Below are 13,791 nucleotides of genomic sequence, written 5' to 3'. Positions count from 1 at the left end.
TCGCCTCGATCTCGCGGGATTATTGTTGCCCGCACGTGAGTGACGTCAGAGCAAGTCAGGATCAAGTCGAACAGAAATGTAACCAGCATGCACTGTGCGGCGAACGCCGGTGATCGCTTCTGCGCAGATCCGGTTCATCTCGAACAAGCCCATATCTATGCATATGTCTGTGAACAAGCCTACCGACTGCAAGACCCAGGGCATGATGGGAAGTCCCTGTCTGTCACTTAATCCAAAACTGTTAGTTTAGAACAACAATACGACGTTTGATACGTACTTTTCTTTTCTGTTGGAGAGATTTTGATTTTATTTGTCTGATTTTGAAGGTTTGTTATGTTAACAGAATGTTATGTGGCTGGTGGTGACATTTAGTGGTCAGTAGTAATATATATCATAGCTGCATGCACAGGCCTGTATTAGCATCGGGTTGGTTTAATGAGGTGTTTACGAACAGATAAGTTTTCATTATTGATTATCTGTCAGATGTTAAGAGCGTTTTTAATTGTTTGTGTAATTTGAGAATATGCTTTACATACAACAGTAATCTGATATGATTCTGATTTACATAAATTCGTGTAAAATGAACTTTAATGTCACTGATCGTATAGTATCTTAGTAGCATATGGACTGCGTACAAACTGATATATGGGTGTGATGAAACATTTTAATAAATGAGAGTCAGATCTAACAGCATGCGAGTGTTTCTTTGACTTCCTGTGCAGTCCTGAAGGCTGCTGGAAACCATCCGACTTGACCGGAGCTTTTTGTCTCCGCCCCTTGCAGTTGCCGCCTGCTCTGGTCCGCTTTCCAGGCGAGGCGCAGTTAAATTCGAACAAGCCTAGTGATTCAAACTAAGCAGTACTATACAGGGGAACAGTACCGTAAAGTAAAACTGTGTATACCTACTTTTCTTCCGAGCAGCGTGACACGTCGCAGAGTTTGGAGCATGGCTGATAAAGAGGGTAGGTTCACTAGAACTATCTAGCGGATAAAGCGGTGGCTCGTTTTGCCGTATGTGCCGCTTTGTGTGCGCAGCGCAGCCATGGGTGCTAGCATGTTATGCTAGTTCAGTAAAGTCCCATCAGCAGCTTATTGGTGTTAGCCAGTCTGTGCGCTGTTCTTGGTTGTACGTTGCTGAAAGAACCACATGTCAGACCTCTACCCATTAAGTTCAGTATACACCCAACGCACCAAATGGCACTTATTCAACTTAATTCATTGTTTGCTCGTTTTTACTTCATATACGCCGTAGTTGGTACCAGTGAGCAACACATCCGTTCTGTACGCATGGAAGATAATATGTAGCTAAATAATGTGGAAGATAATAATGCACTATATCCGAGCAGCCACCATTCTTGAAGTTTTTTATCGATGTTTTATCATAGGGTTTTATTAATGTCACGTTCAAGCAAGCTAACAGTGAACGTACGTTTGGTGTAACTTACGAGGGCTGTCTTGTCTGTTAAAGAATGTGAACTCCAGTTAGTCAAGTCCATTGATACTACGTAACGATCTGTCTGTGCTTAACCTACTTTCCCCGGCTAATTTGCGTAAATGAACTGAGAATAATGCACATTAGCCTGTTATTTTCCGTTGTAACTGTAACTCCTTGCTTTGCTGCTAAAGTGTATGACGATGCAGTGGAAGAAAGGGTCATCAATGAGGAGTACAAGATTTGGAAGAAAAACACACCTTTCCTATATGATCTGGTGATGACTCATGCGCTGGAGTGGCCCAGCCTTACTGTCCAGTGGCTTCCAGATGTCAGCAGGTAATTATTCGTTTCCATCTTACTGTTCACAAAACATGGTTAGAGAAACAGTATCAAAAAGTGTTGTGTCTCTGAGAGACATACTCCTGGCGTTCTAGCCCTGAGATACAGTCTGCCACCTCCATGAACGCACAGTCACTCAAAATCAGTCAGTCTCTTTCTGCTGGAGTTTGTCTGGGTCTACAAACTACAAATCTGCTCTCTCACTTTCTTTGATAACGTACATTTAATTAGATACAACAGAACTGTATATTTGGAAGGGGGTTTCTGTCAAGGCTCTGGAGCCAGATGTGTATTTTGACTACTTGTCGCTTACTGGGACTGGCATAAGCGAGTTGTGTCTGTAATTGTGACTATGAACGTGTCTATACATTCATGGTCATTCAGGCATCCATTTCTATAGTCCATATCCGTGCAGGGTCACGGGGTGGCTGGAGCCTGTCCCAGCTGACAATAGGCGAGAGGTGGGGTACACCTTGATCTGGTTGCTGTTCAGTCGCAGGGCCAGCACACAATGACAGACAGTTCACTATGCCTAACAACTGCAATCATGCTAAGTCAACCCAGGTTTTCCCTGGTACTCATGAGCATGTTCACATAAAGGAAGCAGTGTTTGCAGCATACGACCAATTACAAAGAGTAAAATATAGTATTAGAAAAAATGTGAAGAAGTTTAACACATAATCCGCTCTAAAAGCAAGAGCTGCAGCTTCCAGGATACACAGCTGGCAAAAAATTGCACATAGTGTGAATGTACAAGTTAATAGGCTACGAATAAGTTTGTCAGACGAGTTTGTCAAAACCTGCTCTAATTGCAAAGTGTCATGAGACAACCTTTATTGTGATTTGGCGCTATGAATATACCTGCCTTATCATTAGTACTCAAGCTAATATGTGGTCTATATATTTGTTTTGTTAGTTATTCTCACCCATTGTGTATTATTTATTTTTCGACAGAGTGCTATAGAAATTTGCAGAATATTAATGTGTTGAAACCATCATCAGACAAGCCTATGAGTCCTTATTTTTGTTTGTCACAATCACTGAAGCCAGTATACACCTGTAAGCACATACTGTATATGCTGTATAGCTTTTATCACTTATGGATACTTTTTTACAAAATGACATGCCACTCTATGTCTATAGTCCAAGTATGACTGAAATAACACATTAAGCAGAGCTGTCACTAAGCGGAATATTTATTGAAAATTATTATCACGTCCATGTTGTGTAACGCTACAGGCCAGAAGGGAAGGACTACACCGTCCACAGGCTGGTTTTGGGGACCCATACATCAGATGAGCAAAACCACCTCGTGATTGCCAGTGTCCAGGTACCAAACGATGATGCCCAGTTTGACGCCTCGCACTATGACAGTGAGAAAGGAGGTAAATACCCAAGGAGTCATTCTGGAGCAGTACTGAAGTAGCTCACTATCCACATACATTGGAATATTTGACTGTTGCCCCAGCAAAAAATGGACATAAGTGGACAGCGTCATGTTTGTATGATTGTTTCCGTTCACACATTGCCACTAGTGGTCAGCAGCTTAACAGAGTACATGAAGACCAATTTTATGCAAGTTTAAACCTAAATAAAGGCCTCAGCAGTAATCTGTTTTGATTAAAACAGATGAATACTGACAAATCCAACTACAGTTTTATCTTAGAAAATGTCCACAATAACGCCTAAAAGGAGAATTAAGGGGGGGGCCTGTATTTATTTATATATATTGGTGTGTAAATGGCTCCTGCTTACCAAAAGTTTTGGAGCTGGTCTATTAGATCACCTCAGCTGACACGGTGACGCTGAAAAAAAGTACCTCACAGGGTGAGATTAATTGTGTCTGGCAACATTGCAGAAAGGATCTCTACAAAGAGAGACCTTTTTGTGAAAGATCTCGCACAATTTCAGAGCAAGACTTCTCTCTGAGTGAGACCCGCGTTTCCAGTTAAATAAAGAGGATTTTACCACAAAGGTTTCTCTCAGTAGGGATTGTTTCTGTAATGTTGTCAGACACTCTGCCTGTGTATGGCAAAAACAAGGTCTCTAATGACAGTCAGAGTTACCGGAAGGATTACTTTGCAGCCCTGTCATGGCTGCCAGCTCAGGCGATCTACTGGACCAATTCAAAGACTTTAGATAAGTATGAATCATTTACACACCAAAATATGGAAATACAGGGCCCAGTTTTAAAAACAACAGAATTCCTCTTTGATTGCTCCAGTTGTGACACAATTTTGTTCCGTCCTCCACGTGGCTTCATACCTCACTGGGAGCATTTCAGGAGTTTAACATTTTACCTGACCAGTTTTGTTGGCTTGCTTCTACTTTGGATAAATAGTTAAACGGTCAAAGGGCAATTTATGAATGGGAGTCTGCGCATGGTGTTTTATTTTGTAAATTGACCGGATTCTTGATGCTGTTTTTGTGTCTGACTTGCTGTGTGGCTTGATGTGCTCTGTGCAGCTTGATGAGACTTAAATCAGTCGTAGCCTAGATGCGTATTCTCGGCAGAGCAGAGGGGAGTGCAGCTTTTGGGATACTTACTGCGATGCACCACAGTATGCTTGGTGGAATCGCAAACATTGTCCACGGCAGCTGCCTCACAGCCAACATCAACATTGCAAGTTACCGTAGTTTTGATATGCTGGCTGGTTACTGTCTGGAACTGATTTAAGCGTTGATTAGTTCAGATATTATGTAGACTCAATAACTGATGTTCCTTTCAATCATTGTACTGAAATTGTCCTTCTGTCTTCCAGCAGGTATGTTGATGGGTGTGCAGCTGTGTGTAGGTGTGCTGAAGGCTCACTTCTCCTTTCGTGTGTTGCCAGAGGTAGTATCAGTATGTTAGTTTGGCCATTGAACAATTTTCAGGTACAGTCCAACTCAACCAGCCAATCTAGCAAACATATCAGAATAAATACAGACATATATGAGCCTTTGAAAGGCAACAATGTGAAGAGCCAGCATTATATTATGCATCCCTAGTAAAACAGATCAACTGACCTGTCACAAGTAAGGTTTAACCCACAATTGCTTGGCTGTATCAAAGGCTCATTGTATTCTCTTGTCAGAGTTTGGTGGATTTGGTTCAGTAAGTGGAAAAATAGAGATTGAGATCAAGATCAACCACGAAGGTGAGGTTAACCGAGCCCGCTACATGCCCCAGAATCCCTGCATCATTGCCACCAAGACTCCCACTTCTGATGTGCTCGTCTTCGACTACAATAAGCACCCATCTAAGCCAGGTTGGATCACTGCTTTGCTTGTACGCTAATGATTATGTGCATCAGAATGCTCATACTCCAGTGACTCATACACCTTGTAGGTAAAAGCAGTGTGTATTTGTGTGCCTCAGATCCCAGTGGGGAGTGCAGTCCTGACTTGAGACTGAAAGGCCACCAGAAAGAAGGGTATGGCCTTTCCTGGAATCCTAATCTCAGTGGCAACCTCCTCAGTGCTTCCGATGACCATGTAAGTGACTAGAAATACTAATAAGGGTGGGCGATCTGACAGATTGTGATTAATCTTAAAGGCATTCAGAATCTATTTTTTAATGTAAATCATGGTGTTCACACTATTCAAACCTGTTTTAGTTCAGGCATGTTGAGTTTGAACAGGTCTAGGCCATACTTCTTAACATCTAGATACCCAGCATTTCCCAGTGAGCAGGCAAGGAAAAACAGCCTTTTAAAAACTGTTTGCTCCCCTCTTATTTCTCTCCAGACAATTTGTCTATGGGACATTGGGGCTGGCCCCAAGGAAGGGAAGATTGTGGATGCCAAGACCATCTTCACTGGCCACACAGCAGTGGTAGAAGATGTTTCCTGGCATTTGCTCCACGAATCCTTGTTTGGTTCGGTGGCTGACGATCAGAAACTCATGATGTAAGCCAGTGATAAGCCAGTCTGTTGTGTGGTTTTCTGAGTGGAAATGGCAGAGTTGTCAAGTGCAAACGTTATTATTTTTTTAAAATTTTTAACCAAATACGTCCCTGCTGCCTCTGACCCTCGTTAATTATCTGCCAGATGGGATACCCGGTCCAACAACACATCCAAAGCCAGCCACGCAGTAGATGCTCACACTGCTGAGGTCAACTGTCTGAGTTTCAACCCCTACAGCGAGTTCATTCTTGCTACTGGTTCTGCTGATAAGGTAGACAACATGCAAAAATACACATGAGGTCTAAAATTGAATATTTTGGAGTAAATATTTAATTCAAAACTTGTTTTGTTTCCTCTCAGACTGTTGCACTGTGGGATCTAAGAAATCTCAAACTGAAGCTCCACTCCTTTGAGTCCCACAAAGATGAAATTTTCCAGGTAAGAACATAGAACTCCTTCTATGTGGAGATTGCATGTTCTCCCTGTGCCTGCGTGGGTTTTCTCCAGGTACTCCGGCTTCCTCCCACAATCCCAACAACATGCACATTAGGTTAATTGACTACTCTACATTGCCCCTAGGTGTGAGTGTGAGAGTGTGTGGTTGTCTGTCTTTGTGTGTCAGTCCTGTGATTGACTAGCAACCAGTCCGGGGTGAACCCCGCCTCTCGCCCGTAGTCAGCTGGGATAGGCTCCAGCTCCCCTGATGGATAAGCGGTATAGAAAATGGATGGATGGAAGAACTTGAATTACTTTCAAGTGTTATTTGTTAGTCCAACACAGCTTTGTATGTATGTTTATGACAGACATCTCTCCTCTAACCACAGTCTCACAAGCACCCAAATTTGGTTCCTGATAACAGTAATAATAAAAATCTGTCATGTGAACATTAAAGCCAGTAACACTGTAAATGTGATTACTTACCAGATCAATTTCAATCAATTTCCAGATCAATAGTATGATCAAAGTTAGACTGTGATTGAGGGTATCCCACATATGACCAGTGAAGCATGAAAACTTTGGCTTCTGTACCTTTTCCTGTACCAGTCCTGAAGAACTGTACAGATAATTATTATAATTTGTTTCATTTTTTCACTTTATTTACTGACCAATCAGTCAAATTGTGAATCTCTTAATGCTACATACAACACTGTATGAGTCATTATTTGTCCAGTGTATTAATATAAGCTGAAGCGGAGACCATACTAAGCAAAGGGATTGTTTTTCCTATGCTGCTATACTTCTCTTGCTACAATGACTTGCTAGTGACCATGTGTATAATTCATTAGGTACAATGGTCTCCTCACAATGAGACGATCCTGGCCTCCAGTGGCACGGACCGACGTCTCAATGTCTGGGATCTGAGGTAAAAACTGTTCGTCATCCCTCTTACCACCCATACCTTTATACCAAACGGTGATGGCTCATTTCAAGTTTTGCTATGGACATGTGTTGCTCGTTGTAAGGTTCATGTTTTCATGAATTTTACATTTTGTGTTATTAATATGCATAGCGACTGCCTTCTACAGGTTCATACCTGGCTATTGCAGTTGAATTTTGTGAGTGGCTGATCGAGACTCAAATGGCGCTTTTGGTGGCAGCCTATGTCACCAACCACCCCACAGCAGTTTAATTTTGTGTTTTAGAGAGTTGTTTGATTTAGCATGGGCTAGTTTTAGTATTTATTAGCTACTGGCCAGAATGGGTCAGCACTGCTGCTTTCTTGGCTGATTTCTCGGCACTGTTGCTCCCCCGACTCCTGAAGGAAGTATCTGACTCCTTAGTTGCTAAATGGTCCCCTATGTTCACCAGCTGTTGTACAGTCAGTTTTAGGAGCATTTTTGAAGTTGTGGCCGGACAGCTGAACAGTAAGCTGGGAATGGCTTGCTCCACAAAGTTGCCGTTTCATTGTGTTTTTTCACTTTAGGTCTGTCGCTATCGGGACACATTGATACATTGTCATTATAAAGATATCAATTCATGTTGCCTTATGTATATTTTTTAGATTTTTGACAAGGATGAGTACTGAGTAGACATTTCAGGTTGTAAAACTGAAGTTGTGCGTAGATAGATAGATAGATAGATATACTTTATTGATCCCAGGCTGAGAAATTGCAGTGCAGCAGCAGCAATACACACAACAAGCTAAACAAAATGTTAAAAATAGCAAAATAAAAAGTGGCATATATAAAATATATATACAAGGCAATATAAAAAAGCATATATATGACAGTAAACAGTGTAATGTAGTGCAAAATAAAGTAGAGGTAGAGTGCCAGTAGAATGTAAGTTGAGTGAGTAAAACATATAAAGTGCGTAGTGACTGTATGTTATGACCAGAGTTTAGCTGTTATTATACAGTGTGATGGCATGTGGAAGGAAAGATTTCCTGTATCTGTCCCTTTGACAGCAGAGCTTTAGCAGCCTGTGGGAGAAGGTGCTCCGCTGTCTGTCTACTGTGTGGTGGAGAGGGTGCTGTTCATTGTCCATGATGGATAACAGTTTGTTCAGCATCCTCCTCTCCACCACGGTCTCAAAAGACTCCAGCCTGAGACCGAGTACAGAACCAGCCTTCTTGATGATTTTATCAAGTCTGTTGGTGTCGCTGGCTCTGATGCTGCTGCCCCAACACACAACAGCGAAGAAAATGGCACTGGCAACAACAGACTGGTAGGAGATCTCCAACATCTTGCTGCACACGTTGAAGGATCTCAGCTTCCTCAGGAAATAGAGTCTGCTCATCCCCTTCTTGTACACAGCCTCTAGAAATCCAGTCCAGTCTATTACCGATCACCACTCCCAGGTATCTGTAGTCCTCCACCACCTCCCCCCTGATCCGTAGTGGCTGTGAACGCGTCCTCTTTCTCCTGAAATCAATCACCATCTCTTTGGTCTTGTTGACATTCAGTCCCAGGTGATTCTGCTCAGACCACTCTACAAAGTTGTCCACCAGTGTCCTGTACTCTCCCTCCTCTCCCTCTCTAATACACCCGACAACAGCTGAGTCATCAGAAAACATCTGCAGGTGACATGACTCAGAGTTGTACTGAAAGTCAGTGGCGTATAAGGTGAAGAGGAAGGGAGAAAGCACAGTTCTCTGTGGAGCTCCTACATCACTGACCACCACATCAGACAGGACGTTGCCCAGATGGACAAACTGTGGCCTGCCTGTCAAGTAGTCAGTAATCCAGGAGATCCTTGCGTCGTCAACACCCATCACCCGCAGCTTCTCACCCAGTAGCAGAGGTTGAATGGTGTTGAAAGCACTGGAGAAATCAAAGAATGTGATCCTCACAGTGCTTCCCCCACCATCCAAATGCAAATGGATGGTGGGGGGGGTCGTCAACTCCTAAATGGGGCTGGTAGGCAAATTGCAAGGAGTCAAGAAACGTCCTCTGATGATCCAGGGCTTGTTATTGGAGTAGCAGTGCACGGTCCGGGCTGGCATGGTGGTGTCCTCACAGAATTTGATGTACTGAGTGATGCAGTCAATCATCATATCGATGTCCTCCCCATGCGGCTCACAGAGTACATCCCAGTCTGTTGACTCGAAGCAGTCCTGCAGTGCCTCAGCAGCCTCCTGTGTCCACCTCCTCACCGTCCTGGTGTGCACGGCTGCCTCTTCACAAGAGGGACATACTTTGGAGTCATCATGACCAAGTTGTGGTCTGACCTGCCGAGGGGGGGGGGGGGGGGGCTGTGGCGTCATATGCATCCATGGCATTAGCATACAGGAGCTCCAGTGTCTTATTGTCTCTGGTGGGGCAGTCGTCATATTGGTGAAAGCTGCATGATTAAAATCACCTGTAATAACCATGAATGCATCCGGGTGTTCAGCCTGTAGTTTGGCCGCGGTGGAGCTGATGACTTCACAGGCCACCGCTGCATCAGCTGATGGGGGGATGTAAACAGCGATAACAATGGTGGACGTGAACTCTCTCGGTAAATAATACGGGCACATTCCCACCACTAGCAGTTCAATGTCCAGGGTACAGATCCGCTCCTTCACACACACATGTCCAGGATTGCACCACCTCTCACTCACATAAAGTGCAAGCCCACCACCCCTCTTCTTCCGACTCTTGGAACAGTCTCTGTGACCTCGTATCAAACTGTAACTTGGGAGCTCAACGCTGTTGTCCGGGATGTGTGAGTGCAACCACGTTTCACTGAAGCAAAATATACTGCACTCACGGTATTCCCTCTGGGTCTTCACTAGCGCTGCCAGTCGTATTCCCCAAAGACCTCAAGTTCCCCATTATGATCACTGGGACCGCTGGTTTATGTCTTCTCCTCCTCTAACTCCATTTGACTCCTGCAACCCCAGTGTCTCCTCCGTAACTCCTGCGGGACCACAGGTCTGTCTCCAGGCAGCACCACGGGCTTACACAGCGCAATCAGCTGTTTGCGGGAGTAACCTTCTCTGTTACAAAGAGTAGTAAAAGTAACAGAAAAACGTGGAGAAGAGTAATAAAACTTAATCCAGCCATCGCCACAACTTTTATGACTGGTTGTGGATAATCAGAGAAAACAACCGAGCAGGAATAAACCAACAAATATATAAAGATTAAAAAACACAACAAGAGCTGTGGCTGCGGGCTGCCATCTGGGACAGCGCCATCTTAGATACTGAGATACTCTGTAATGGAGACTTACTGTTTCTATCTTGGACATTTCTGTACTGCAATTACCAGTACTGATACATGTGTCAGTGTGAGTTTGATGTCTCCTCAGGTGTACGGCATTTTGATCCTTTGGTGTTATGTTTCACCGGTTACATGCATGTGCACCATCATTTGAAAGCATGTTATTATGTGGATCTCTATTTGAGGAAATCATTAGTGGTAAGTTCAAATTTAGAGGAACACTACATGACAAATAATCCAATTCAGACCAGTACCTAGATGTTCATGAAGACCCCTTACTTAGGTTAAAAACAAAACAAAGTCTTTGTAATGGTTAGCCAACAAAGTGGTAAATATCACACTTGACCTGCACTGTGCCAGACTCATTTTTTTCGTCGTTGTTATTTTTTCCTAGTAAAATTGGTGAGGAACAGTCAGCAGAAGATGCTGAGGATGGCCCACCAGAACTGCTGGTAAGTGATATCACAACATCACGATGACTGTACGATATTTAGTCACTTAAATCTTTCATTCATATTGAGATCCTTAGTCACATGATAACACATCACGTCACCTGTTTGGTGAAACAGCATCTCCAGTGTGCTTCCAAAGCACTGACCGTTCACATTTGTAAGGTTTAAACATGCTGATGGTTCCAAATCCTGCTTGCCTTTTTGCCTCTGTGTGTTATTAAAGTTCCTGTCCTTACCTTTCTTTTCCATCAGTTCATTCACGGCGGCCACACAGCCAAGATCTCTGACTTCTCCTGGAACCCCAATGAACCATGGGTGATCTGTTCAGTGTCCGAGGACAACATCATGCAAGTCTGGCAGATGGTAAATACAGCTACAATCCACAGGCCACACAGTTTTCTTTTTGGGATTGTCACATGATGACAGCTCAAGCCTCTCCTCATACACCAATTTGCTTCCTTCTTTTTTTTTCTTTTTTTTTTTTTATCAAACACAAGCCTCAGTTAAAGTTAAACTTGAGAATCCTGATTCTTTGGTGAGTTGGTAAGTTACTTCCTGCTATATTGGCAGAACAAATACATACAATGCATAGTCTTCAGAATTCCAATTATAACAACCTGTCATGTCTGTCCTTGTAATTTATGATGTTTACTGCATGTTTCTCTCTCTCTCTCTTTCATCCTCTCTGTCCTGTCTACCCCTTCCCCCCATCCTTCACCCAGCTGACTATCAGCGGGATGGTTCTCCCTTGCGATCCGGGTCCTGCTCAAGGTTTCTTCCTGTTAAAAGGGAGTTTTTCCTTGTCACTGTCTGCTTGCTCGGGGGTTCAGGCTCTGGGTTTCTGTAAAGCATCTTGAGACAATTTTGATTGTTTAAGGTGCTATATAAATAAATAAACTGAAATTGAATTGAAATGTCCACACTGTAAGAGCTCTGGTATACCACAGATATACCTTCACCTAAAAACTATATTTCCTCATGCTCTCCAGATCTTTAATCTCTAACTCGTGCCCAAACATCCACAGAAGCACACCGTCAGAGTGGTTGATGTTCTAAAGAGATCAAGAAAGAAGCTTGCTGGCTTAACATACAGAACATTTATCCACAGTAAAACCCATGGCTAATGGTGCCTGTTCCCACACTTTGTACTGTGTGTACTGTGTCAGCAGTAGAGAAATGAAACCACAAATGCTGGCCAAATTGGCTTCCTGTATCCTGTGCACTTTTGTCAAGTGAAGCCAAACTTTTGAGCGTTTACCACATACCGTCTCTCAGACTGACTGCAGTCTGAGATCAGACTTTGCTTTTATTGTGAAAGGCACAAGGGGGAGAAATAACTAATATTATGAGAAATATTAACAAATCAGTCTTCTCATGCCTGAGGCCCAGCCCCCATTGAAGTACCAGACTGTATAACCAATAGTTCAAGCTATTTCCCACTCAAACATCTATAGTAAACAATTAAATCCTGCTGAAGCTTCAGCATAACAATCTAATAACTTCACATTTAATCATCTATCAGTCAAAGGAGACTTTCTACTGAAGAACAACTGCTTTTGCTTTTGATACTTTTAAAGTTTCATATAACATAGCTTTCTATGCACATTCATTTAGATTGTTTTGTCCAAACTTTACTCTTATAGCTGCTGGTTCCCATTCTGCCCGTAACATTAGATCAAGTTATGCCTGACTGAAAATGCTGAACATTCCTTAGTCTGTTAGTCTGATCTGTCATCTGTCATTTTATTGTACGGATCTGTGCATATATTCAAGATAGCAGTTACATCACTGCACCCAGTCCAAAAAAACACAAAAACAAAAAAAGGTAAATAGAACGGGGTCACTTTATTATATAATAATGTGAGTACTTTATTCAGTTTACAAATACTGATGTCCAAATTAAGCGGTCATGTCCAGTGTGGTTACACTGTGTGTTGCTTCTCACACCTGTGAGGCTGCCAAAAATGATGTACATTGATGTTTGTATGTTTTGTCCTCTCGTCCTTGTTCTGTTACCAGGCGGAGAACATCTACAATGACGAGGAGGCAGACAACACCCCTGCATCAGAGCTGGAGGCCTAGTGAGCGGAACTCGGATGGGCATGAGCTTCTCTGCAGGGACCCCTCATCCACTCCCTGAGCTCTCAGTCAGCCTGGCGTTTCCTTCTCTGGCTTATCTCAAGTGCAAAATAAAAAGTCTGCTCTCCACATCAAAGTACAACGTGGACAGTAAGAGATGGAATGGACCACCCCTCCTCCCTCCTCTAACAGACAGCTGGATTCAGTCTCCTGAATCCTGAATCCTGCTTACACCTCACTATGACCCGGGTACCCACAAGCATTTCAGCACTTGGAATAGGATGACAGTTTTCTACGCATCAGAGCCAAGTTCCGGCTGTACCAGTAGTTTGTTAAACGTCCTGCCCGTATCAATTAATCAGCCAGGCCACTGAACTGAACTTGTTGTTAAGACCAGTTCATTTTGAAAGGCTCATTGACAGAAAACGTGAAAGTCTTATTTTACATTTTGACTTATTGGTAGCCAGAAAACCACTATATAGTCACATTCCCCCAAGATGTTAGCTGTGTAAGAAAACCTGGACACTGGTTATCTGAGTACCGAAGTTGTTTTGGGAAACCTGACCTACATCTGTCAAAACTGTGTCATGGGTTGAAAACAGTGGGCATGTCCAGGGAGATGGTTTTTTCATACCTTGTTTCCCAACTCGTGGTGGCGTTTGTTACAAAATATTATTCGCAACTGACACTTCTTGGCTGTCCTTAAAAAAACAAACAACAACAAAAAAAAACATTCCCTGTTCATAAGGTACAGAAACTTCAGTATTTTTGCTTGAGTGAACAGTGTGGGACTAAACGAGTGCACTTGAAGGAAATGCAAATCTTTCTTTTTCTTCTCTTTTGTGTTCTTACATAATGTGAAATTGTCATGTTTTGTTTCCTGCACTACAAATTGCAATAAAACTTTTATAACTTTATAGAAACTAAGCTTTGTGTTTACAGTAATGTGAATTTTA

General features: G+C 42.8%; 1 protein-coding gene across 2 annotated transcripts; it reads left to right on the top strand.

Annotated features, from left to right (window-relative positions):
- Positions 1–747: 747 nt before the first annotated feature.
- Positions 748–13,752, top strand: LOC124057785 (histone-binding protein RBBP7). Of its 2 annotated transcripts, none has more exons than XM_046386455.1 (12): positions 748–962; positions 1,627–1,771; positions 3,014–3,159; positions 4,852–5,025; positions 5,136–5,251; positions 5,504–5,664; positions 5,806–5,932; positions 6,022–6,099; positions 6,948–7,024; positions 10,699–10,756; positions 11,009–11,119; positions 12,776–13,752. In XM_046386455.1, exons 1-12 carry the CDS (start codon positions 947–949, stop codon positions 12,836–12,838), a joined length of 1,272 nt encoding a protein of 423 aa, XP_046242411.1. In that variant the 5' UTR covers positions 748–946; the 3' UTR covers positions 12,839–13,752. The 2 variants fall into 2 exon arrangements, with proteins under 2 accessions (XP_046242411.1, XP_046242332.1); XM_046386376.1 differs by having other exon boundaries at positions 752–962; positions 4,849–5,025.
- Positions 13,753–13,791: the final 39 nt, after the last annotated feature.

This window comes from Scatophagus argus, chromosome 1 (assembly GCF_020382885.2).
Source record: "Scatophagus argus isolate fScaArg1 chromosome 1, fScaArg1.pri, whole genome shotgun sequence".
NCBI lineage: Eukaryota > Metazoa > Chordata > Actinopteri > Scatophagidae > Scatophagus > Scatophagus argus.
Note: the sequence above shows the minus strand (reverse complement) of the source record. Positions and strands in the feature narration are given on the sequence as shown.

Bases quoted from the DNA above. Each gene is read 5' to 3' on its own strand.
- LOC124057785 (XM_046386376.1), top strand. The intron at 5,026-5,135 runs GTTGGATCACTG...TGTGTGCCTCAG, and splicing joins TAAGCACCCATCTAAGCCAG to ATCCCAGTGGGGAGTGCAGT. The intron at 6,100-6,947 runs GTAAGAACATAG...ATAATTCATTAG, and splicing joins ACAAAGATGAAATTTTCCAG to GTACAATGGTCTCCTCACAA.